The sequence below is a fragment of the Anomaloglossus baeobatrachus genome, chromosome 7, assembly GCF_048569485.1.
Source record: "Anomaloglossus baeobatrachus isolate aAnoBae1 chromosome 7, aAnoBae1.hap1, whole genome shotgun sequence".
Taxonomy (NCBI): Eukaryota; Metazoa; Chordata; class Amphibia; order Anura; family Aromobatidae; genus Anomaloglossus; species Anomaloglossus baeobatrachus.
In genome coordinates this window covers 298,924,913-298,945,483 of record NC_134359.1, presented here as the reverse complement: position 1 = coordinate 298,945,483, position 20,571 = coordinate 298,924,913, and the positions used below count along the sequence as shown (strand labels likewise).

General features: G+C 51.9%; 1 protein-coding gene across 1 annotated transcript; it reads right to left on the bottom strand.

Annotated features, from left to right (window-relative positions):
- Positions 1-13,873: 13,873 nt before the first annotated feature.
- LOC142246776 (E3 ubiquitin-protein ligase TRIM62-like) lies at positions 13,874-15,382 on the bottom strand. Its single transcript, XM_075319826.1, has one exon. It carries the CDS (start codon positions 15,380-15,382, stop codon positions 13,874-13,876), a length of 1,509 nt encoding a protein of 502 aa, XP_075175941.1.
- Between the last annotated feature and the right edge of the window lie 5,189 nt (positions 15,383-20,571).

Here is a 20,571-nt window from a genome sequence, read left to right as displayed (position 1 = left end):
TGAAAGTTTATCAGAGGCGGGAGACTTTCTGAGAAGACACAATTAACCCCTGCAACTCAGATGAGAAAGAAATTGGGTAGGATTGGAGTTGTAGTAGTTGTACTGGCGCCACCTGCTTGTAGTATAGAGAATCCACCACCAGAACAAGAAATAAGAGAAAGCAAAGAAGCCACAAAACTTTTATTGATAAAAAATGTAATTGTACCACCCCTGCAGCAGTCGGCCTGCTGAGAAAAGGGGTTACCATGGCTCAAGGGTCTCCGGACCCGGGGGCTTGTGGCCACTCGAAAATGAAAGGGGGTTATTTACAGGGGATAAGTGTTTGTGACGCCACCCGTGTTTTGCTTTAAGGGGAGTACCGCCGCTGCCGGTGTTGAGAGTACCTGGGGGAGATGGAGTGGGGCAGCCAGATGACTTTCCCTCCACGGGTAGGGGAGGCCCCGGGACTCTGGATGGTGGAGGTGTGGGGAAGCGTGGTGCAGACTATGCTGCAGGCAGGACGCAGGGGGGGGTAGTGTACTCACTCAGGCCGTGTGGATGTTGATGTGACCGTTCAGTAGACTCTGACACAGGAGTAACCCAAGTCTCTTGGTGCCGCTGCCACTCTGCGGAGCTCGTCCAGGAATCCGTCCCCGTTGGTATTGCTGGCCGTCTGGAGCCTGCCTCCATGCACTTGTGTTTAGACATTTCTGAGTGACCCCTCGGCCTAAAGCTGTCGGAGTCCCGCTCCCTATAATTAAATAGAGAAGCTGTGCACTTGATGGCTGACACTTGGGATCTTTGCAGGCTGCATAAGCTGGAAAGCCCTATCCCCCTCGTTGTGTTGGTGCCTTCGATCTCTGAGCTCTTGGGGAAAGTTCATAAAGAGACTATCCTCCACAGGTGAATTACCAGGTTGTGTGAAGGTACTCCCTGATCTAGGGTCCAGTACCCTGCTGTGCTCGGTACCTGTCTGGTTATTAGATTTTCCACTGCCAACCGTTCTCCAAAACTAAGTCTGGGAACTCTTCTCCAATACCTTGCGACCGGGTCTCCGACTCCTCCGGTCCCAGACTACTGTCAGCGACCTAACCAAAAGTCCCACAGGGGGCTCCAACTCCCAGCTCCTCACTCTTTGGGAGCTACAACTGAACTGACTCTAATCTCTGACTTCTTCCCTCCCACCAGTCTGCCTGACCCCTAGGCAGGTGGCCCTGTTCCAGCTAGACCACCCACTGGTGTGCCTGACAGGGTGTGGTGTAAGGTGTGGTTAGGATTTGAATGCTGATGGAAGCAATACCAATAGTTAGGATCCCAGAACCATGGGGGATGCACCATAAGAGAAAGGAGTGCAGTTCCCTGTGACACCCTGATAGATTCAGGAGCATCACATAATCACTTCCAAATGTTGTGTGTGAACTTCCACCCTCTTTATTTACTTTGGTCACATCATGAAGCCCCGAGTACTGCAGGTGACTGTAGTGGTTACTTGATTTTGGCCTCTTTCTTCAACAATAAGGGATAATGTACTGCCCCGCGCTTGGCTGCTGCTGCCGAGCAGCTCGGGTCCGTTCTCGGGTGTGTGTCGGTTGCTCGAGCGCCTCCGGACCGGGGGTCACGTCGCTCTGTGAAGGGGTGGTTGTTTTGGTGATCAAGTCGGTGCGCGGCCGGGGCCGCGATAGAAATTGTTCGTGACGCCACCCACGGGTCGTGGTGATTATTGGCACCACCGCTGCTGGTGATGGTGGGGGCTCCCGGGTGCGGTGTTGTGGTGCAGCTAGGTGTTGTCTCCCTCCGTGGGTAGGGGATGTGGGTCCCAGGGCCCGCTGGGGGGCTAAGATGATGCCAGAGGAGGGAAGGGCGGCGTAGCGCGGTGCGGTGCCGGAGGGCACTGGTGTACTCACTCTGAGGAAACACACGGGAGTCACTGGTAAACCAAAAACGGTATGGTGGTCGGTGCCTGCAGCTGGCTGCGTTGTTCCCCCTACTCGGGTTGATGGTGTCCGTCTTTCTCCTGCACCTTTGTAAGCTGTGTGACTACTATGCCTGAGCAACGTTAGTCCGCTCCCCGACTTGTAGATGCTGGAGGAGCCCTTTTGCCCGCAGGCGCTGGCCCGTGAGATCTTAGTGCCTGGGCGGTGGCTTCCTATCCCCCTCGGTGGGCTGTTGCCTTCTCTCGGGACTTGGGGTGGGAATGGACCTATAGTCCAGACCGCAATCAGTTAAATTGACTTGGTCCAGTTGTTTCTGGGCCTTGTACGGGGTCTGAGTACCCTTTCCTGGTGCTCCGGTTTCGGTTTGACTCCCCGATTTGGTACCGGCGGGCTGCTACCCTGCCTCGGTGACTTGACGGTTCCACCGGTTCTACTCCCGGCCTCCTGCAGACGGCCACCACCGCCTGTCTCCTGGCCACAGGGTCCCTAGGCTCCAACCTAGGCCCTGACAGACTTCTTCTCCTAACTGACACCACTTTCCTCTCCTGTACTGTACTGTTCTCTGTTACTCTCACTGTCTGGTTTTCCCCACCCCTGACCATCAATCCTCTTCGGTGGGCGTGGCCAACCACCTGACCCCGCCCCCGGGTGTGGACGTCTGGTACAGATGGGGGTGACTCAGGGTTTTTGGGTGACTGCTGGTACCTTTTTGGGGGACAGGTGTAGTGCAAGCAGGTCCGTATTTGCCACTAGGCACCCGTGGTCCCGTGCCTAGGGCGGCACGTTGCGGGGGGCGGCACTTTCTGGCAGCAAAAAAAATATATATATATATATAAAAAAAAATTTTTTCTTCCCCGCCCCCCGTCCCTCCCTCCGTTACACTCGGCTGTGTTCCGGGGGGGGGGGGGGGGGGGTGTTGGGTGGGAGATTGGAGAGGCGCATTTCTGCTGTCTATTTAAATACATGGCGGGCGCCAGGCATAGTGAGCTGACTAACCCCGGAAGTTCCATGGCCTACATTTCCGGGGTCAGAGGCGCGCGGGCGCGACAATCAGCTCACTGCCCCGTGCTGCAGCGTCCAATGCTGCAGATGACACACGCCGCGGAGGAGGACGCGTCTGCAGCTGGAGCAAGCCAGAAGAGGAGCCAGCCAGAGCAGGGCGGCGGGCACCGGAGCAGGTAAGGCAGAGCCTAGAATGTATGGGCTTCTTACAGGTTAGTTGATGATCGTTGCGAATTGCGATGCCTCTTTTTGTCCTCTGTAATCATGCAAGGGGAGGCTGGGGGGAGAGAGGCTGAGGCTGGGGGAGGCTGGGAAGAGAGGGAGGCTGGGAAGAGAGAGAGGCTGGGAAGAGAGAGAGGCTGGGGGGAGGCTGGGAAGAGAGAGAGGCTGGGGGGAGGCTGGGAAGAGAGAGAGGCTGAGGCTGGGGGGAGGCTGGGAAGAGAGAGAGAGGCTGAGGCTGGGAAGAGAGAGAGGCTTAGGCTGGGGGAGGCTGGGAGGGGGAAGGTGAGGCTTGGAGGAGGGAGGCTGATGCTGAGGGAGGCTGGGAGGAGGGAGGCTAATGCTGGGAGGGTGAGGCCTGGAGGAGGGAAGCTGATGCTGAGGGAGGCTTGGAGGAGGGAGGCTGATGCTGAGGGAGGAGGGAGGCTGATGCTGGGGGAGGCTGGGAGGAGGAAGGCTGATGCTGGTGGAGGCTGGGAGGAGGAAGGCTGATACTGGGGGAGGCTGGGAGGAGGGAGGCTGATGCTGGGGGAGGCTGGGAGGAGGGAGGCTGATGCTGGGAGAGGCTAGGAGAAGGGAGGCTGATGCTGGGGGAGGCTAGGAGGAGGGAGGCTGATGCTGGGGGAGGCTAGGAGGAGGGAGGCTGATGCTGGGGGAGGTTGGGAGGAGGGAGGCTGATGCTTGGGGAGGTTGGGAGGAGGGAGGCTGAGGCTGGGGGAGGCTGGGAGGAGGGAGGCTGATACTGGGGGAAGCTGGGAGCAGGGAGGCTGATGCTGGGAGGAGAGAGGCTGATGCTGGGGGAGGCTGGGAGGGGGAGGCTTGGAGAAGGGAGGCTGATGCTCTGGGAGGCTGATGCTGGGGGAGGCTTGGAGGAGGGGGGATGGGAGGAGGGAGGCTTGGAGGAGGGGGGCTGGGAGGAGGGAGGCTGATGCTGGGGGAGGCTGGGAGGAGGGAGGCTGATGCTGGGGGAGGCTGGGAGGAGGGAGGCTGATGCTGGGGGAAGCTGGGAGCAAGGAGGCTGATGCTAGGGGAGGCTGGGAGGAGAGAGGCTTATGCTGGAGGAGGCTCATGCTGGGGGAGGCTGGGAGGAGAGAGGCTGATGCTGGAGGAGGCTCATGCTGGGGGAGGCTGGGAGGAGAGAGGCTGATGCTGGGGTAAGCTGAGAGCAGGGAGGCTGATGCTGAGGGAGGCTGGGGGGAGAGAGGCTGATGCTGGGGGAGGCTGGGGGGAGAGAGGCTGATGCTGGGGGAGAGGCTGCTGCTGGAGGCGGGGGGAGAGAGGCTGCTGCTGGGGGAATGGGAGAGAGGGGCCAATGCTAGAGACAGAGGACAAGGGTTGAGGGATAGAGCAATGACAATATCGATGGGGGGGAGTGTAAGGACTCAAAATAAGAGGGGGGCAGCATTGGGAGCTCATTATGGAGAAGGGGCAGCATGTGTGGGCTCAGTATGGAGTGGAGCAATGTAGGGGGAATCAATATCAAGAGTGGGGTAGTGTGTGTGTGTGTGTGTGTGTCTCAGCATAAGCGCTAGTGTGGTGGTCTTAATATGATGAATGGGGCAGCATGGAGGTGTCATTATGGAAAAGAGGAAGGCAGCATTAGGAGCTCATGGAGAGGGGCAGCATGCATGGGACACTGTCAGGAGGGGGCAGCATGCATGGGACACTGTGAGGAGGGGGCAGCATGCATGGGACATTGTGAGGAGGGGGCAGCATGCATGGGACATTGTGAGGAGGGGGCAGCATGCATGGGACATTGTGAGGAGGGGGCAGCATGCATGGGACACTGTGAGGAGGGGACAGCATGCATGGAACACTGTGAGGAGGGGGCAGCATGCATGGGACACTGTGAGGAGGGGGCAGCATGCATGGGACACTGAGGAGGGGGCAGCATGCATGGGACACTGTGAGGAGGGAGCAGCATGCATGGGACACTGTGAGGAGGGAGCAGCATGCATGGGACACTGTGAGGAGGGGGCAGCATGCATGGGACACTGTGAGGAGGGGGCAGCATGCATGGGACACTGTGAGGAGGGGGCAGCATGCATGGGACACTGAGGAGGGGGCAGCATGCATGGGACACTGTGAGGAGGGGGCAGCATGCATGGGACACTGTGAGGAGGGGGCAGCATGCATGGGACATTGTGAGGAGGGGGCAGCATGCATGGGACATTGGGAGGAGGGGGCAGCATGCATGGGACATTGGGAGGAGGGGGCAGCATGCATGAGACACTGTGAGGAGGGGGCAGCATGCATGGGACATTGTGAGGAGGGGGCAGCATGCATGGGACATTGGGAGGAGGGGGCAGCATGCATGGGACATTGGGAGGAGGGGGCAGCATGATGTGAGGTCAATGTGCAGATCATATTTCATAATTGAGGAAGGTGTGGTGGGTATATTTTATAAGGGAGGGCAGTGTGTAGTTTATTAGGGGCAGTGTGACAGTCACAGTATATAAGTGGGGACGGTGTGGTGGGAATATTTTATACTCATGCTATGTTTTGATGTGCCCGTGGTGATCCCCATTGGGGGGGGGGGGGTTAGTGCCCTTCGTTTCTCATTAATACTTTTTCAAGTGTTTTACAGACTAGATCTGCCTTAAACAGATGTCGTGTGCGAAAACTCAGTTTTACGTTGTCAATAAGGGGCGCGACCACTTAAAGTGCCTAGGGCAGCATGAAGGCAAAATACAGCCCTGAGTGTAAGGGCCTGTCTGTGACCCCCTGGCTAGTCCAGGGCGCCACATATAACTTTCCTGAAATATGTAAAGTTTGTCTGAAACTATTAGCTTAGAAATGCGACCTCGGACAGACTTAACTTTAATAGATCCTAGAGGAACCAAAGCCAAAACCCTTTCACACGAATGTGGACTTACTGCGGGATCCTCTGGATTGTGCCCAGGGGTAGCTGCTGGTTGGTGGAGCGAGTCGGAGGCAAGAGTAATCTAACTAGCCAGGTCAGTACCTTGCGGGACAAAACCCGAGACAAAATCTGGAGACAAAATAGACTAGCAAGCTGCTCTCTAAATAAATACGATGGAATGACATAAATGTGCCTCCACCACTGTCTGACACCCTGATGGACAGGGGACATTGCATTCAATCCATAAAGAGGACCACCTTTTTTTCAAATTGGACAAATCAGTGTTTAGAGTCTCTTGGCTTTAAAACAAGATGCACCACTCGGTACACCGCCTCCATGTACTGCCCCACACGGGACACCGCCTCTATATAAGACACCACAGAGGACAGATCCTCTATATAGTACACTACACAGGGCACATCCTCTATATACTGTGTGGCGCACCTGAAGCCATCAGGGAGCTACAAGGTACTGCGTCCCCACCGGGAAGCAGGGCCTACCCCCTAGGGACTCGGAAAACCAGTGCCGGTAACACACAAACTCCAGGTAATCCCTGTTTTCCCCCATAGAATGGTACATGGATAGGGTCAGACCAATGGATGGCTGCCTAGAGGTGGAGAAACTCCAGTCCACTAAACAACCAGGTGAGAGGGGCAGACAGTGGAGAGTCAGACAGTGAAGAAGACACACAGTAATTATGGAAGTAGAGGAGAGACTGTGAAAGTGAGCAGACGAACTGACCGGAGTGAACAGTGACCTGAGGGCCCAGGTGGTTAGTTGCCGGTGGAGTACTCCCAGAACTACGCACCAACGGGGTACAGAATCTTAGGCCTGACAAAAGCTCCAGGCAGACCTGATAAAATCTGCACAGTGAGGGGACCATCAAAGACCTCACTGATCTTGACGTTCAGGACTCAGTAGCAAAGGGAGAACCGGGCACATCACCAGAGACTCCAACCCCACAGGGTTCACGCTACCATCATATGGACTGCTGAAGAAGACAGCCAGGAGGGGACCCCCAGCTGCTCTACGCCATGGGGACCCACCAACCAAAGAGACATGCAGGGGAAAGAAGCCACCAGGTCACTAAACCGGCACTGGGACTACGGGGACCTGCGGTTAAGTCCAGCCAGCCTCGGGTGACTAGTTACCAGCTTACTGTGAGTAAAAAGAACCAGTTACACCAAACTCCCGTTGTGGCCTACCTTCTTTCAACACCCACCTGCAACACCCATCCTCTGGGGCCTGGCCCTGCTTGCGGAGGGTCTAACATCAGTCCCAATAGTGAAAACAGTGCAGCGGCGGCGCCATCTCTACAGCCGCAAACCACAAGTGGCGTCACGTATAAACGTCATTCAACAATCCCCTGTAAATATTCCCCTTTTCAAAAAAAAACCCAGGGCACGGAACCGGGCAACGGCCACCACAGTGACATTCCCCAGTTATACACCGCCCGGGACCAAGTACCCCATAACCCTGGGCGACACAACTGCACCACAGCGGGCATATCCTCCATATACTAGTATACGATTATATACCAGTCCCTGCTGCTTATTACTCTCCTAGACTCCAATTTCCAGTACAGAACCCAACACTGTAGAATGTAATGTAACTGTGCAGCACGGACCCCCGGACCGGCTTGGAAGCTGAGGCTATGTGCTCACGATCAGTGTTAGCAGCATATGTTTGCTGCGTCCTACAATACAAGCACAGTGGATGGGAGTTATAGAAATCTCCTGCCCACTGTACTTCTTTTTAACACTGCGTAACCTGACCTGCAGAGCGGTTTCCTCTCCGCACCATGTAAATTTGTCATGCGGAGACGCTTGAGTCTCCTACATGGGAGAATGCAGTGGACACAGTGAAAATATGCGGAGTCCAAAATGCCATATAACACTGATCGTGGCCACGAACCCTTAGAGGACAGAGCAGGACACAAGACTAATGCAGTTAGGCCTTATTCACACGTTCATATTTAGGTCAATTAGCATCAATATTGTAAGGCTATGTCCGCACGCTGCATTTTTATAGTGACCACGATGCACCAGAAATGCACCCTAGAAAGAAAAAAAAAACAATCACCCTGTGGGAAATAACATAGCAATGAATTTGGGTGAAAAAAGCAGGGAAAAACTCAAATAGAATTGACATGCTGCATTCTTGTGGTCACCACAAAATGCAGCCCCCCAAAAAAGCAACAAGCGCACAGGAAATGTGACATCTCATAGACTTTGCTGGGGAAGCAAAAGCGTGCAGCTTGTGGTGACTAAAAGGTCACCACAAAATGCACCAAAATAGCATCCAAAACTGCAGCATTGAACCCACACAGAATATAACAGAAAGATGCACATTTATCCATAATACCGACGGAAATATGGCAGCGTACATGAGACATAATACGCTGCGAGCAAGAGCCGAGCGTCATCTGCTGCGAGCATCATGTGCTGCGAACGTGAGCCGAGCGTCATCTGCTGCGAGCATCATGTGCTGCGAACGTGAGCCGAGCGTCATCTGCTGCGAGCATCATGTGCTGCGAACATGAGCCGAGCGTCATCTGCTGCAAGCCAAGCGTCATCTGCTGCTCCTCGCTCCTCTGCTGCGAGCTGAGTCATCTGCTGCAAGCGTGAGCCAAGCATCATCTGCTGCGAGCGCGAACCGAGCGTCATCTGCTGCAAGTGTCATCTGCTGCAAGTGTCATCTGCTGCGAGTGTCATCTGCTGCGAGCACGAGCCGAGCGTCACCTGCTCACGCAAAACACAATTCTGACATTGTTTTGGGAGGAGTTCTTTATACGACGTACACTATCTGGTAAAAAAGATCTTGCAGTATAACTCTCCTTACAAGTACAGGTATGAAGATACCCAACATGTCCAAATTTGTAATATTTTAGCAGTGAGAAAAAACAAATAAAACACGGGACGGGGGGGGGGGTTTGGGGCCATTTGCAGCCATTTTCTCTGAGACCCGTAACGCTTTCATTTTTCAGCTGATGGAGCCGCGTGGGGGCTTTTTTTGTAGGACAAGACGACATTTGTATTGATCGCACTTTGGGATAGATATATGATCGTGGGGTCGTTTGTTACAGCTTTTTTGTATTGTAGAGCCCAAAAGGGAATTTTATTTTATTTTATCTTTTCTACATTTTTTCGTTGCTCACTTTGTTTTTGAATCATGTCAATTATTTTGATAGATCGGACCTTTGTAAAGACGGCGAGATCACGTGTGTATTTTTCAAATTATCCTTAAAGGGGAAATAGGGAGTGATTTGAACCTTTGAGGTTTTTTCTACTTTTCCTCTGAGGAGACCTGAACCTGTGATCATCTGATCCGTATACTGTTATACACCCGCATGGCTGTATATAGTAAAATTCATTGCAGTCTTTGGTGCCCGACCACAGGGAGGTGTCCAGGGAGCTCCATAATGCAGATACAGGGGTCTTCAGCAGACCCCCCCCCCCCCGATGTCATCGTAACCTCTCAGAGACTCACAATCATGTCAGCTGAGGGGTGCATAGAATGACGCTCCCCTATGCCACCACGCTGTCAATGTCGCTATCAGAGTTTAAGAACCGCGGGAGGCGCTTTGCTCCAACCACAGTCTTTAGAGACAGGTCCGGGCTGTAAGACACAGACATTACCTACTGAGTATGGGGTGAAATCCCCCTGAGACCCCCGCTCTATACACCCGCTACTGACTTATGCCTTACATGTACAGATGTCGGTAGGGGGCCCCCTCCGCCATTGTGACGGCCCCAGAAGAAATTAGAGGTGACGCAGTGGGGGGGGGGAGGGAAGAGGCCCACAGCAAATTAGGGATACATTTACTGTGGGCCCCTTCCCCCATTATTAGATGAGACAATGGGGAAAGGCACAATAACTTAGGTGCAATGGGGGAGAGGGCCCACAATAAACTAAAGGAGACATAATGGGGGGGGGGGGGGGGGGGCGCCCATAGGAAATCAGAAATTCACTGTGGGACCCCTCTCCCTGTGCCCCCTCCCCTCAGTGCAGGTAATGGCAGTGGATGGAGATCTGCCTGGCCTCATATATATACTGTATGTACTCACAGGTCACACGCTGCAGCCAGCAATGTCCTCTCCCCTGCTCCTCGGTACAATCGGCAGGTTGAGATTGGTCAAGTGCCTGCCCAGTCACAATGCAGCTCCTTGCCTGAGCTGTGATGTGAGGTCACACAAAGAAAACGAGTGCTGATTGGGCTGTACGGCAACCAATCAATTTTAGGCCAATCCTTTACTGTTTCACAATGTAAGTCCCTGTGCAGATGTAGAGAGTAGGAAAGCGGTGCTGGATTACTACCATGGAGCACCAATAAACACTAACCCTAATCCACCCCAGTACAGCTGTAACATGCGGCAGGGGCTAAGACACTCACTAAAACAAACACGTGCGTGTGCCATGATATTAATAAGCCTCATTTTACCGTTATGTCGTGCGCATGTTACATCTGCAGGGTCTCTTTTCTATTCACTTACATTGTCCTCTGGATTGTGAAGCCCCCCCATGTATGTAATGTTTTTGTTTAGCTGTGCACCCTTTTTCATTATACAGCAAGGCGTAACCAAGGGAAAAGGAGACAGCCCCACAGACGGCCGTGTGCCCCCCCCACCCGCGTCAGCCCCACAGACGGCCGTGTGCCCCCCCCCCCCACCCGCGTCAGCCCCACAGACGGCCGTGTTCCCCCCCCACCCGCGTCAGCCCCACAGACGGCCGTGGGTAAAAGGGAAAAAAAAAATAAAATTAAATAAATCAGGGCAGCACCAGCAAGCATTGTAAGGAGGCAGGAGCTGCGGTGCTGGGCAGGAGTGGGTGCTCCAGGGGATCCCCAGGTTTTACGTTTGACCAGACCTGCCTGGGGTGCCAGCTCCAGGGTAGTCTTATTGGTGATAAAGACACCACATTTGGATGTGTTACACCCCCCCCAATGCTTTGTTTGTGACTGATTGTATGTGGACAAAAAGCCGGACTGCCCAATCCTTGACTTTTATTATATTCATTACTCGTGTTGAGCCCGTCAGAGCTTCCACCCTGCTCAACTTAAGTAAAGAGCACTCCTACACTTAGTGCTTGCTCATTACTTATAGTTCTGGTTTAGGCCTCTTTACAGCACCTGTCAGGTCTATGGAGCATCCAGCACTAACTAGTAATGAGTGGGCACTATAGTGCTGGAGTGTTCTTTTCTAGAATTAAGCAGGTTGGAATCTGATGGGCTCGAGTATCATGGAAGTAATTATTGGACAGGCCGCCTCTGCCCACATACAGCATTTCCAGGGGATGGACACCTCTGCATCCGAAAACATTGTTATTAGGCTAAGTTCACATTTCCGTTGTTTTGTATCAGTCACATGCGTCGCTTGACGCATGTGACTGATGCGCTGTACAACGGATGACAAACAACAGGAGGGGGGGGGGCGAGCGGGGCCGTGGCACTGAGGACGTCAATGCCGCAGGACAGGTGAGTGAGAGTACACACACACACGCACACACACACAATGCGGGAGGGCAGAGCTGAGCGGGGGGCGGGGCCAGGCGCTGAGGATGTCAGTGGCAGTGCTGCGGTCTGCATGGCTGGGGACAGGTGAGTGTATGTATGTACATACAGAGTGTGGGAGGAGGTGGAGCCGAGCGGGGGGGTGGGGCCAGACGAGGATGTCAGTGGCAGTGCTTGTCTGCATTGCTGGGGACAGGTGTATGTGTGTGTGTGTGTACATACATGTGCGGAGTGCGGGGCCGACCGGGGAAGTGTCGGCCTCCCTGCACACATAACCAGACTAAATATCGGGTAACAGCAAAGCACCCGATGTTTACCTTGGTTACCCGTTATTTACCTTGGTTACGGGCCTACACCGCTTAGCGCTGGCTCCTTGCACCGTAACCAGGGTAAATATCGGGTAACCAACCAAAGCTGGTGACGTGTGCAGGGAGCCAGAGAGCATGCGCAGCGAAATCCGACGGATCGCGCTGCTCAAAAAACGTTACATGCTGCGTTCCTCCCGCCCAGCGGTCAGTCGTTCCACGACTGATCAGTCGGGAGGAGGGTGCAACGCAGCATCATCAGTCACAATCCGCTGCTCATACAAGTCTATGGGAGCAACGGAATCCGCTAAACGGATTCCGTTGTTTACAAGAGCAGCGGATTGTGACTGATACATTTTAGCGGAAGTGTGAACTTAGCCTTACCCTCAGTGAGAGCCAAAGACTCAGTGCGGTGCCGATTCCCATCATTGAATGATGGAGCTGATGGTAGGATAGCTCATGAATGACACAGCCGAGCACCCTTGAGACTCAGCTAAGTGTTAAGCATACATGATAGAGTATTGAGCAGTGACACTCACTCGTTACTTACTAGTAGTAATGAGCAAGCACAACCATAGGAGCAGTTCGAAAAAAAAAAAGAAAAAAAAAAAAAATAAGTCAATGGGGAACTCAAGCATTTTTCCAGAAGGGTTACCAGAAAATTGCTTGAGTTCCTCATTGGCTTCCACTTTACTCAGGTGTTCGAGTCATGCCCATCCAAGCATCCAACTGCTTGTTATGCCCGCCCGCTCATCACTAGTTATGAGTACCAAGCATGGTAGTGCCCACTCATCACTAGTTACCAGTACTGAGCATGGTAGTGCCCACTCATCACTAGTTACGATTACGGTAGAGTTTGCTCATCACTAGTTACGAGTACCAAGCATGGTAGTGCCCGCTCATCACTAGTAATAAGCATGGTTAGCACTAGTAGCAAGTTCAAAGATAAACGGTCAATATAGAAACAGCTTTGACAATGGGACGTCCATACATACATGTTTATTGTGACTGATGCCATAGACAACATTACAGATACATTTAGCATGGATATTGGAAGCCTTTCTGGACAACACGCTAACCTAGAAGAAGAAAGAAAAAAAAAAAAAAAAAATCAGTAGAATAAGGAAACAGACATTCTCTGGTCCTCTAGAAATGTTATGGACATTATGGGCCTCATTTAGATATCCACAAGTCACCTGTCCATGTCTTTGCAGACTGAATGGTCCGTAAAAAAATTTAGAAGAGGAACAAAAAACAAAGATGGCATCAGTGCGCGGTACATGATTACACTGTAAAGGATCGGAGATTATCACAGGTGGTAACCACGACACTGATCAACAGTCCATGTTTTTATATACGATAAACATCACATACAAATGATTGAGGCCTAAAGGGCTTTTCCATCTTATAAAGCTTGTACATGTAGCTACAATATACTATCAATTTGTGATGGGTGAAGATCTCCCGATTCCGAGAATTCGAGTCACCGGGGTAAATCCATGAGCGCAGCCACAATCTTTTAGGCCTTGTTCCCACAATGAGGATTTGAGACTCTGGTTGCAGATTTACTGCTCCTATTTGATAAATTAGGTTATTTGTGTCTTTTCAGGGCATTTGTATTAGGTCACATCTTAAATAAAAAACTGTGGCTATGAAAACTTCCTGTTAATTATATGTACGGATTATATGCGTTTTTTTCTGATGCAGAACAGCGTGGGTTTTTTTTATTGTTTTTTTTTTTATCTGCAGACTTTGTCTTGTTGAAGTCTATGGGCAAAAGCCACAAAGAAGCGTATATTTACCAGAAAATACGTTTTTATGTTGTGGATTTCAAAATTGCGGTGCCGGTCAGTTCCCATATTTTAAAGGCAGTGGCGGTGAAATCGAGAAATCCCATGCAGTTTGAAGTTAATCTAATCTAATACACCGGGGGTTTAGTGCACGAAAATACACATCGTGGAAAGCCTTATCCATTTACCACCACTTAGTGAGATGGACGGAACCCAATAATTATGAACGGTCAACAACTGGACAAGTCACCCATTAACATTAAATCTCGGCCTCAGCTTCTTATTGTCACAGAAGCTCCATCAGTCACATAGAAGAGAACATGTAGGGGTTCAGTGAAGGAGGCGGTGAAGCTGTGCAAGTGTTTTATGGGGTCACACAGCTCATAGAAGGACAGACGCCCGGCCTCATAGTCTAAGAACAGACCAAGTGTTGGACATCTTTGGATTACATTGAGGGTTAGTATATGCGAGTTGAGACATACTCCATATTCTCCATCATACAAAACCAAACACCAAGATTTATCATTCAGTCCAATCTTCGACTTATTTCCTTCTCTTTTTATACTGGGATATGATACTCCAATTCCACATAATCCTATCTGGTTCCACGCCACCTCCCAGTAATGTCGTCCTGAGGAGAGGCCACATCTGCTTAACACCTGGGAGTAATCCACAAATCTTCCTGAAGATTCTGGTCTCTCCTGTTCTTCAGATCTTGTTGCCGTTTTCAGATGTTCTGATATCTTCACCCATCTATGACCAGTGTCCACATCCAGAAATATGTTTGTGACAGGGACCCCGAGATCTGATGTTATACTGGTGACGATATCCCTGATCGGTCGGATTAAGGTCAGTGAGATCAGAACCTCATCCAGATCCTCCTCAGAACCGACCTCTCCACCATCTCTCCCTGTGTCGCCAACACCTCCAAGACTACCCTCTGTAATGTAACTTTCTTGTAAGAGCCTAAATGGGTCAGTGACACGACGCATCTTCCTGGACAGCTTTTTCTCCTGTATTTCCAGCTTCTGGATCAGGTTATATAGCTGCATCACAATCTTCTCCTCCTGCCTGAAGACCTCAGTTAGTGCTCTTTTTTCTGCTACTTCCAGTTGTTTCATAATGTCCATAAATCTCCTATTAATGCTCTTCCTTTTACCTGAGCCTTTCGCATGGATCTTTCTCGTACGATCCTGTAGAGTCCGGATTCTTGTTTGAATTGCTTTTTGTGGGCTTAGTTCATCCACATATTCCTTCTTAGAAGCCTCATCTAGAAGTTCCTTCTGGTGTCCTTGGTGGTCGCCAACCCTACAGCAAGACACACACAGACAAGAAACATCCTGCAGGTAGTAATAACCCAGAACCTTCTTATGGAGAGGACATTTTATGCAAGCAAAAGATCTAGGGGGTTTTACTATGTCATCTAACTTCTTGTCATGTGCTGTCAGGGGGTCGTCACATACGGAAGTCTCACAATACCGACAGAATTTCACAGCTGGAACAGGAGACTCTGAGCAGAAGATTCCGGTCTCCTCTGTTTCAGGCTCAGGAGATGAGAAACGCTCCACTATGTTCCTCAGCTTCCGGTTCTTCTCCAGGGCCGGACGCTCCGGATATTCTGCTCTGCAGTCAGGACAGGAATACACTCCAGCCGCCTCCTGTGCATCCAGCGCACTCACAATACACGAGCGGCAGAAGATGTGTCCACATCTCAGGGATACGGGATCTGTATAGAGGCTCAGGCAGATGGAGCAGTCCAGCTTGTCTCCGGGGTATTCCATTCTGGAAAAGGAAGAAAGACTGATTAATACCAAACATACTCCAAATATAAATTTACAAGGATAGGATTTGACTATCTTTGTCAGTGCCATTTTGTCCTGAAGAAGGGAGCTGTGACCCCAGAAACGCGTTGACTTATATTAGCTCCTCTAATATAGACTGAGGATTTAATTTTCGTCTTTGGAGTGGTGACAAGCGCAGCAACGACAACTGGTCTCTTGGTTATTTATTTTTTTATCTGCTTGACTCCCCAGTGCTGCAGCCATCTCCACCATTACATTCTTCTCTAGGTGTTGTGACCTTTCACAACCCCTATAAGTGAGTACATTCTTCACCTCTTCTCCTGCCTACCTGGTAAGACCCTATTGCGCCTTTTCCTCCACAGGCTCTTACTGTATGTCACTTATGAGCTCTCTATTCTCCAAACATATAATTACTTGGGACTGGAAAACTCAATATTCCTTCACCCAAACTTCCTAACTCCGGCCTACACTTTGCCTCCGTCCCCCTCTTCTCTTCGCTGTTTCAGGATCCCCACTATCGAAGCAGCTCCTTTGTTCTGAACCCTAATCCTGGAGTACGATCGCTCTCCTTCTCCTGAGAAGCCATTCTGCCACTTTCCACCCTAGTTACTTCTTGCCATCACTGCTCTCCAAGTCCACCGTGAGTCTCTGCTGCTGCTTCTGGTGTCTGGCATTTGCTTCTACTCTGATGACAGGTCAATGGCGCTGCAGCTAATCAGTGACCTCAGTAGGACGGTCAATCTCTTTATCTCTTTAGAGCAAGTCACAGCACAGGAGGCCACTGCAGTCATTTATCACATTAAGACAATTTTCCACCACTGATTGGCCTCCAGGAGGCGCCAACTCCCATTTCACCTTTAGGCCATGTTCATGTTTTCTTTTATATGACAGTAAATCAAGCAGTTTGGTCAATCAGAACGACATCACCCTTTACACAGTGCCGTTATATCCAGCTTCGTGCGGTCAGTCCCTGTGATTGTGAATGACTTGGATGTCCCTTGTGCCCAATTTGCCATAAACGGTCGCCTTATAAATCTTAACTGAAAAAACGTATTGGTACGCACTAAGGGAGAGAGCAGGCTATCCTGGATAGGGCAAGCTGTGGACTGCACCTGTTATGTGCCCACAATCAGAACCCACTGCATCCTGGACACGGCGGGTCCTGACCTGCGAGTCTCCTCTGCAGGAGATGGCGGCTGCTCATGCCCACGATCCGGGCAGTTGTGGTCTCTCGCTTGTGTTCTCCCTATGGAGAAAGCTTGCGACGCCGCAGCAGAGAATTGACAATTTGTGGCTCACAAAGCCGCACCGCAGGTCAGTTTATGCCACAGGCAGCACACGATTTCTAGAAATCTCGTCCACTGTGCTTGTACTGAACAACGCAGCAGTTTGAATGCAGCTGAACCGCTGATCGTGGGCTCGCTGCCTTAGGCTATGCGCCCACGGGTGCTCGTACCTACGGATGTATCCGCAGGTACGAGTGCATGTTTCCCGCAGCTGCCCGCCGGCGTCCGCAGCTATTTTTAGCTGCTAGATTACAGCGGAATAGCTGCGGGAAACATGCGGAGATTCATGCAGCTTACCTGCGGACGTCCCGGCCTCTCATCTCATAGCGGAGGGCTGGGACATCCGCAGGTAATTCCGCATGAATAATTGACATGCAATTATACATGCGGATGCCTATATCCGCAGCATAGTCGGCAGCTGCACTTTCCGCAGCGTGGACACAGCACTCCCCATGTCCCATAGGATAACATGGGGAGTGACTGTACGTGCTAAAACCTGCGGATTTAGCTGGAAAATCCAGAAAAATCTGCAGGTTTTCCGCGGCAAAATCCACAGATGCAAGCTCCCGTGGGCACATAGCCTAAGGGTGGGAGAAGATGGGGCACTAGGCACATCCAAGGCTTTCACATGGACTGTTCTGCATGACCCAACTGCTTGATTTACGGTCATCCATTTTTTTAGTAATGTCACACAGGAGGGGGATTAGATACACGGCTCAGCAGACAGGATCACACAGGAGGGGGATTAGATACACGGCTCAGCAGACAGGATCACACAGGAGGGGGATTAGATACACGGCTCAGCAGACAGGATCACACAGGAGGGGGATTAGATACACGGCTCAGCAGACAGGATCACACAGGAGGGGGATTAGATACACGGCTCAGCAGACAGGATCACACAGGAGGGGGATTAGATACACGGCTCAGCAGACAGGATCACAGAGGAGGGGGATTAGATACACGGCTCAGCAGACAGGATCACAGAGGAGGGGGATTAGATACACGGCTCAGCAGACAGGATCACACAGGAGGGGGATTAGATACACAGCTCAGCAGACAGGATCACACAGGAGGGGATTAGATACACAGCTCAACAGACCGTATCACACAGGACGGGATTAGATACACAGCTCAACAGACCGGATCACACAGGACGGGATTAGATACACAGCTCAACAGACCGTATCACACAGGAGGGGATTAGATACACGGCTCAACACTCACCTGCAATACCTTCTTCAGCCATCAGACTTTGCCATCAGTGAAATCCTCCAATTCTTATAAACCTTCGATCACAATCACCTGAGCCGCACTGAGGCTTCATGGGAAATGTAGTCCTGAGAGGACGGGACAGGTTTTTTGTTTGTTTTTATTAAAGAGTGAAAAATGACAATTTTTCCAGTAGAAGCCGCTCCAGGATCAGCGCCACCTCTGGGGGAGTACGGCATTTGCCGCTTTGTGATGAGGTTTTTGCAGTTTTTGCTTGGATGGGACCTGGTCTAGATTATACCGCTATAGTCGTATTGCCCCAGAGATGGGGATTATACACATACACACAAACACAGATATAGATATATACATAGATATATATATATCTATGTATATATGTGTAATATCTATCTATCTTATTATGTATATGCTACAGCTGTTTTGCAATATTTTCTGTAAGTGCTGCCTCATCTCAGGTAATGAGGAGTGAGTCAGTTGCTGGGCAGAGCAGCTCGGGGGCGGAGTCTAAGTTACCTCAGAGTTTAGTCAGAGCTCAGCCAGTGCACATCAACATGTAGGGGAACTCTAACCCCGCTCCAGCCGACTGTATGGGAACGGACTGACCCGAAATCCTCATAAAGAAGATGGACCCACATTAGAACCTGCTATACATGAAGGGTGGAGAGAACGGAAACTTGGGGTCTGCTGGAGAACGCCGCTCCAGTAGGATGGAGGGAATCCACCTTTGTTGTGTCAGCTTTGTGAGCAGGATAGGCTCTGTCTGCACTCGCTGCCATCACGCCTCATGTGTGACTGTATCTGTCGCGGGCGGAGGAGGGGACGCTGCCCTCTCCCACTTCTCGGGTCCGGCTGCCGCTGCTGCTGCGGCCGCTGCTGCTGCTCGGTGGTGGCTCAAGCGGTGGACCGGATCCCGGGGACTCGAGCGGCGCTCCTCGCCCGTGAGTGAAAAGGGGGATGATTGGTTGTGGGGGTTTTGATTATGGATATTGTCCGTGACGCCACCCACGGTTGTGGTGATTTTGGTGACACCACCGCTGCTCTAGACGGGGATCCCGGGAGCGGTGACTGGGAGCAGCTTTGTTGTTATTTCTCCCCTCCGTGGGTAGGGGGTTGGTTGTCCCGGGGCCCGGTGATGGGGTAGGGCTAGATGGCAGGCGGGTTGCGGGGCCTGGTGAGGTGCAGGGTCGCAGGGGCAGCGCTGTGCCGTACGGCACGGGGGTACTCACTCAGCCTGAGACGATGACACAGTTCTCGGTAAAACACACGGCTGGATGGACGGGTCCCCCAGACGGCTGCGGTTGTTTCTTCCCCGTAGGTTAGTGATGACTGTCTCTCCCTGCACCTATGTTCTATGTTGATTCCGATGGGTTCCCACCGGTAACCCGCTCCCCGACTTGGATGTAGGCCGGAGGAGCCCCTTTTGCCCGCAGGCGCTGGCCCTGGGAAACGGTTGCCCTTGGCGGTGTCTCCCCTTCACGGTTGGACGGTTGCCTTCTGTCGGGACTTGACTGTTTGGAAACCCAGGAGGTCCCCTTCACTAACGGATTTGGCAAATTCACGGCGACTCCTAGCCTTGCTGGGGTCCGAAAAGCCCCTGCCAATGGTGCTGGCTTCTCCTTGTGTACCGGTCCGGTACCGCTGGGCCACCGCCCGTCCATGGTCCTTACGGCAAACTCCGATAGGCACTCCTGCAGACGGTCACCACCGTCTGCCAACCTTGCTGCTCCGTCCGGGCCACACACCCGGACTCACTTCAGTCTGCTCTCTTGCCACTTCACTACTGCTCACTTTTCCTCCTTCCACTTTCACTGTCCAAGCTCATCTCCTCACTCCTTCACTTCCCTAGCTTAACTCTCCTTCCTTTTCCTGCCTCCAGGACTGTGAACTCCTCGGTGGGCGGAGACCAACCGCCTGGCTCTGCCCCCTGGTGTGAACATCAGCCCCTGGAGGAAGGCAACAAGGGTTTTGTGTCTGGCTTAGATGTGCCTAACCGGGGTGTAGGGTGTGGTGGTGTAGTTACCTGTGGCCCCTGGCTTGTCCAGGGCGCCACATATCCCTGCATCCATTTGCTATTTGGCCGTCTTTCTAGCTGTGTCATCTTAACATGTTGACCCATCTGTGGCAGTGTACCTTTTTTGGCTGCTAATCAAGTAAGGTTCATCTGGCTTACTGTTAAAGTATCTCCTCCACCACATTAACACCATGGGGTAACGTAACTGATCACCACTAAAGAGAGGGGACAGTCACACGGCAGCGGTAACCCCGCACATACCCAGTCACCGGAGCGCCAGGTGCCGGACGCAGCCATCACCACCCGTGACACACGCTAGAGGAACCGACCCATGCCCGGCGTCCTGTATACATAGCGCTCCGTGTGTCACACAATGGCCTGACCGCTCTCTGTCTTCTCCCACCAGGCGTTTTCTAAAACCTAAAGTGGAAAAGAAATGCTCAAAAGACCGAACACGAAGCAATGTATTTTTAATAATAGAAATGAATAGAAAGTGACTCCTCCAGAACAAAACTCTTCAGAGAACTGGCAAAAAACAGATTTGTATCCGGCATCCGCACATAAAAATCACACATTTAAAACATGATAAAATCAGTCATAGACAGCAGGGACCGACCGGTCTACACGTTTCGGGCAAA

Coding starts and splice junctions, on each gene's coding strand:
- LOC142246776 (XM_075319826.1), bottom strand. CDS start 15,382: ATGGAATACCCCGGAGACAAGCTGGACTGCTCCATCTGCCTGAGCCTC.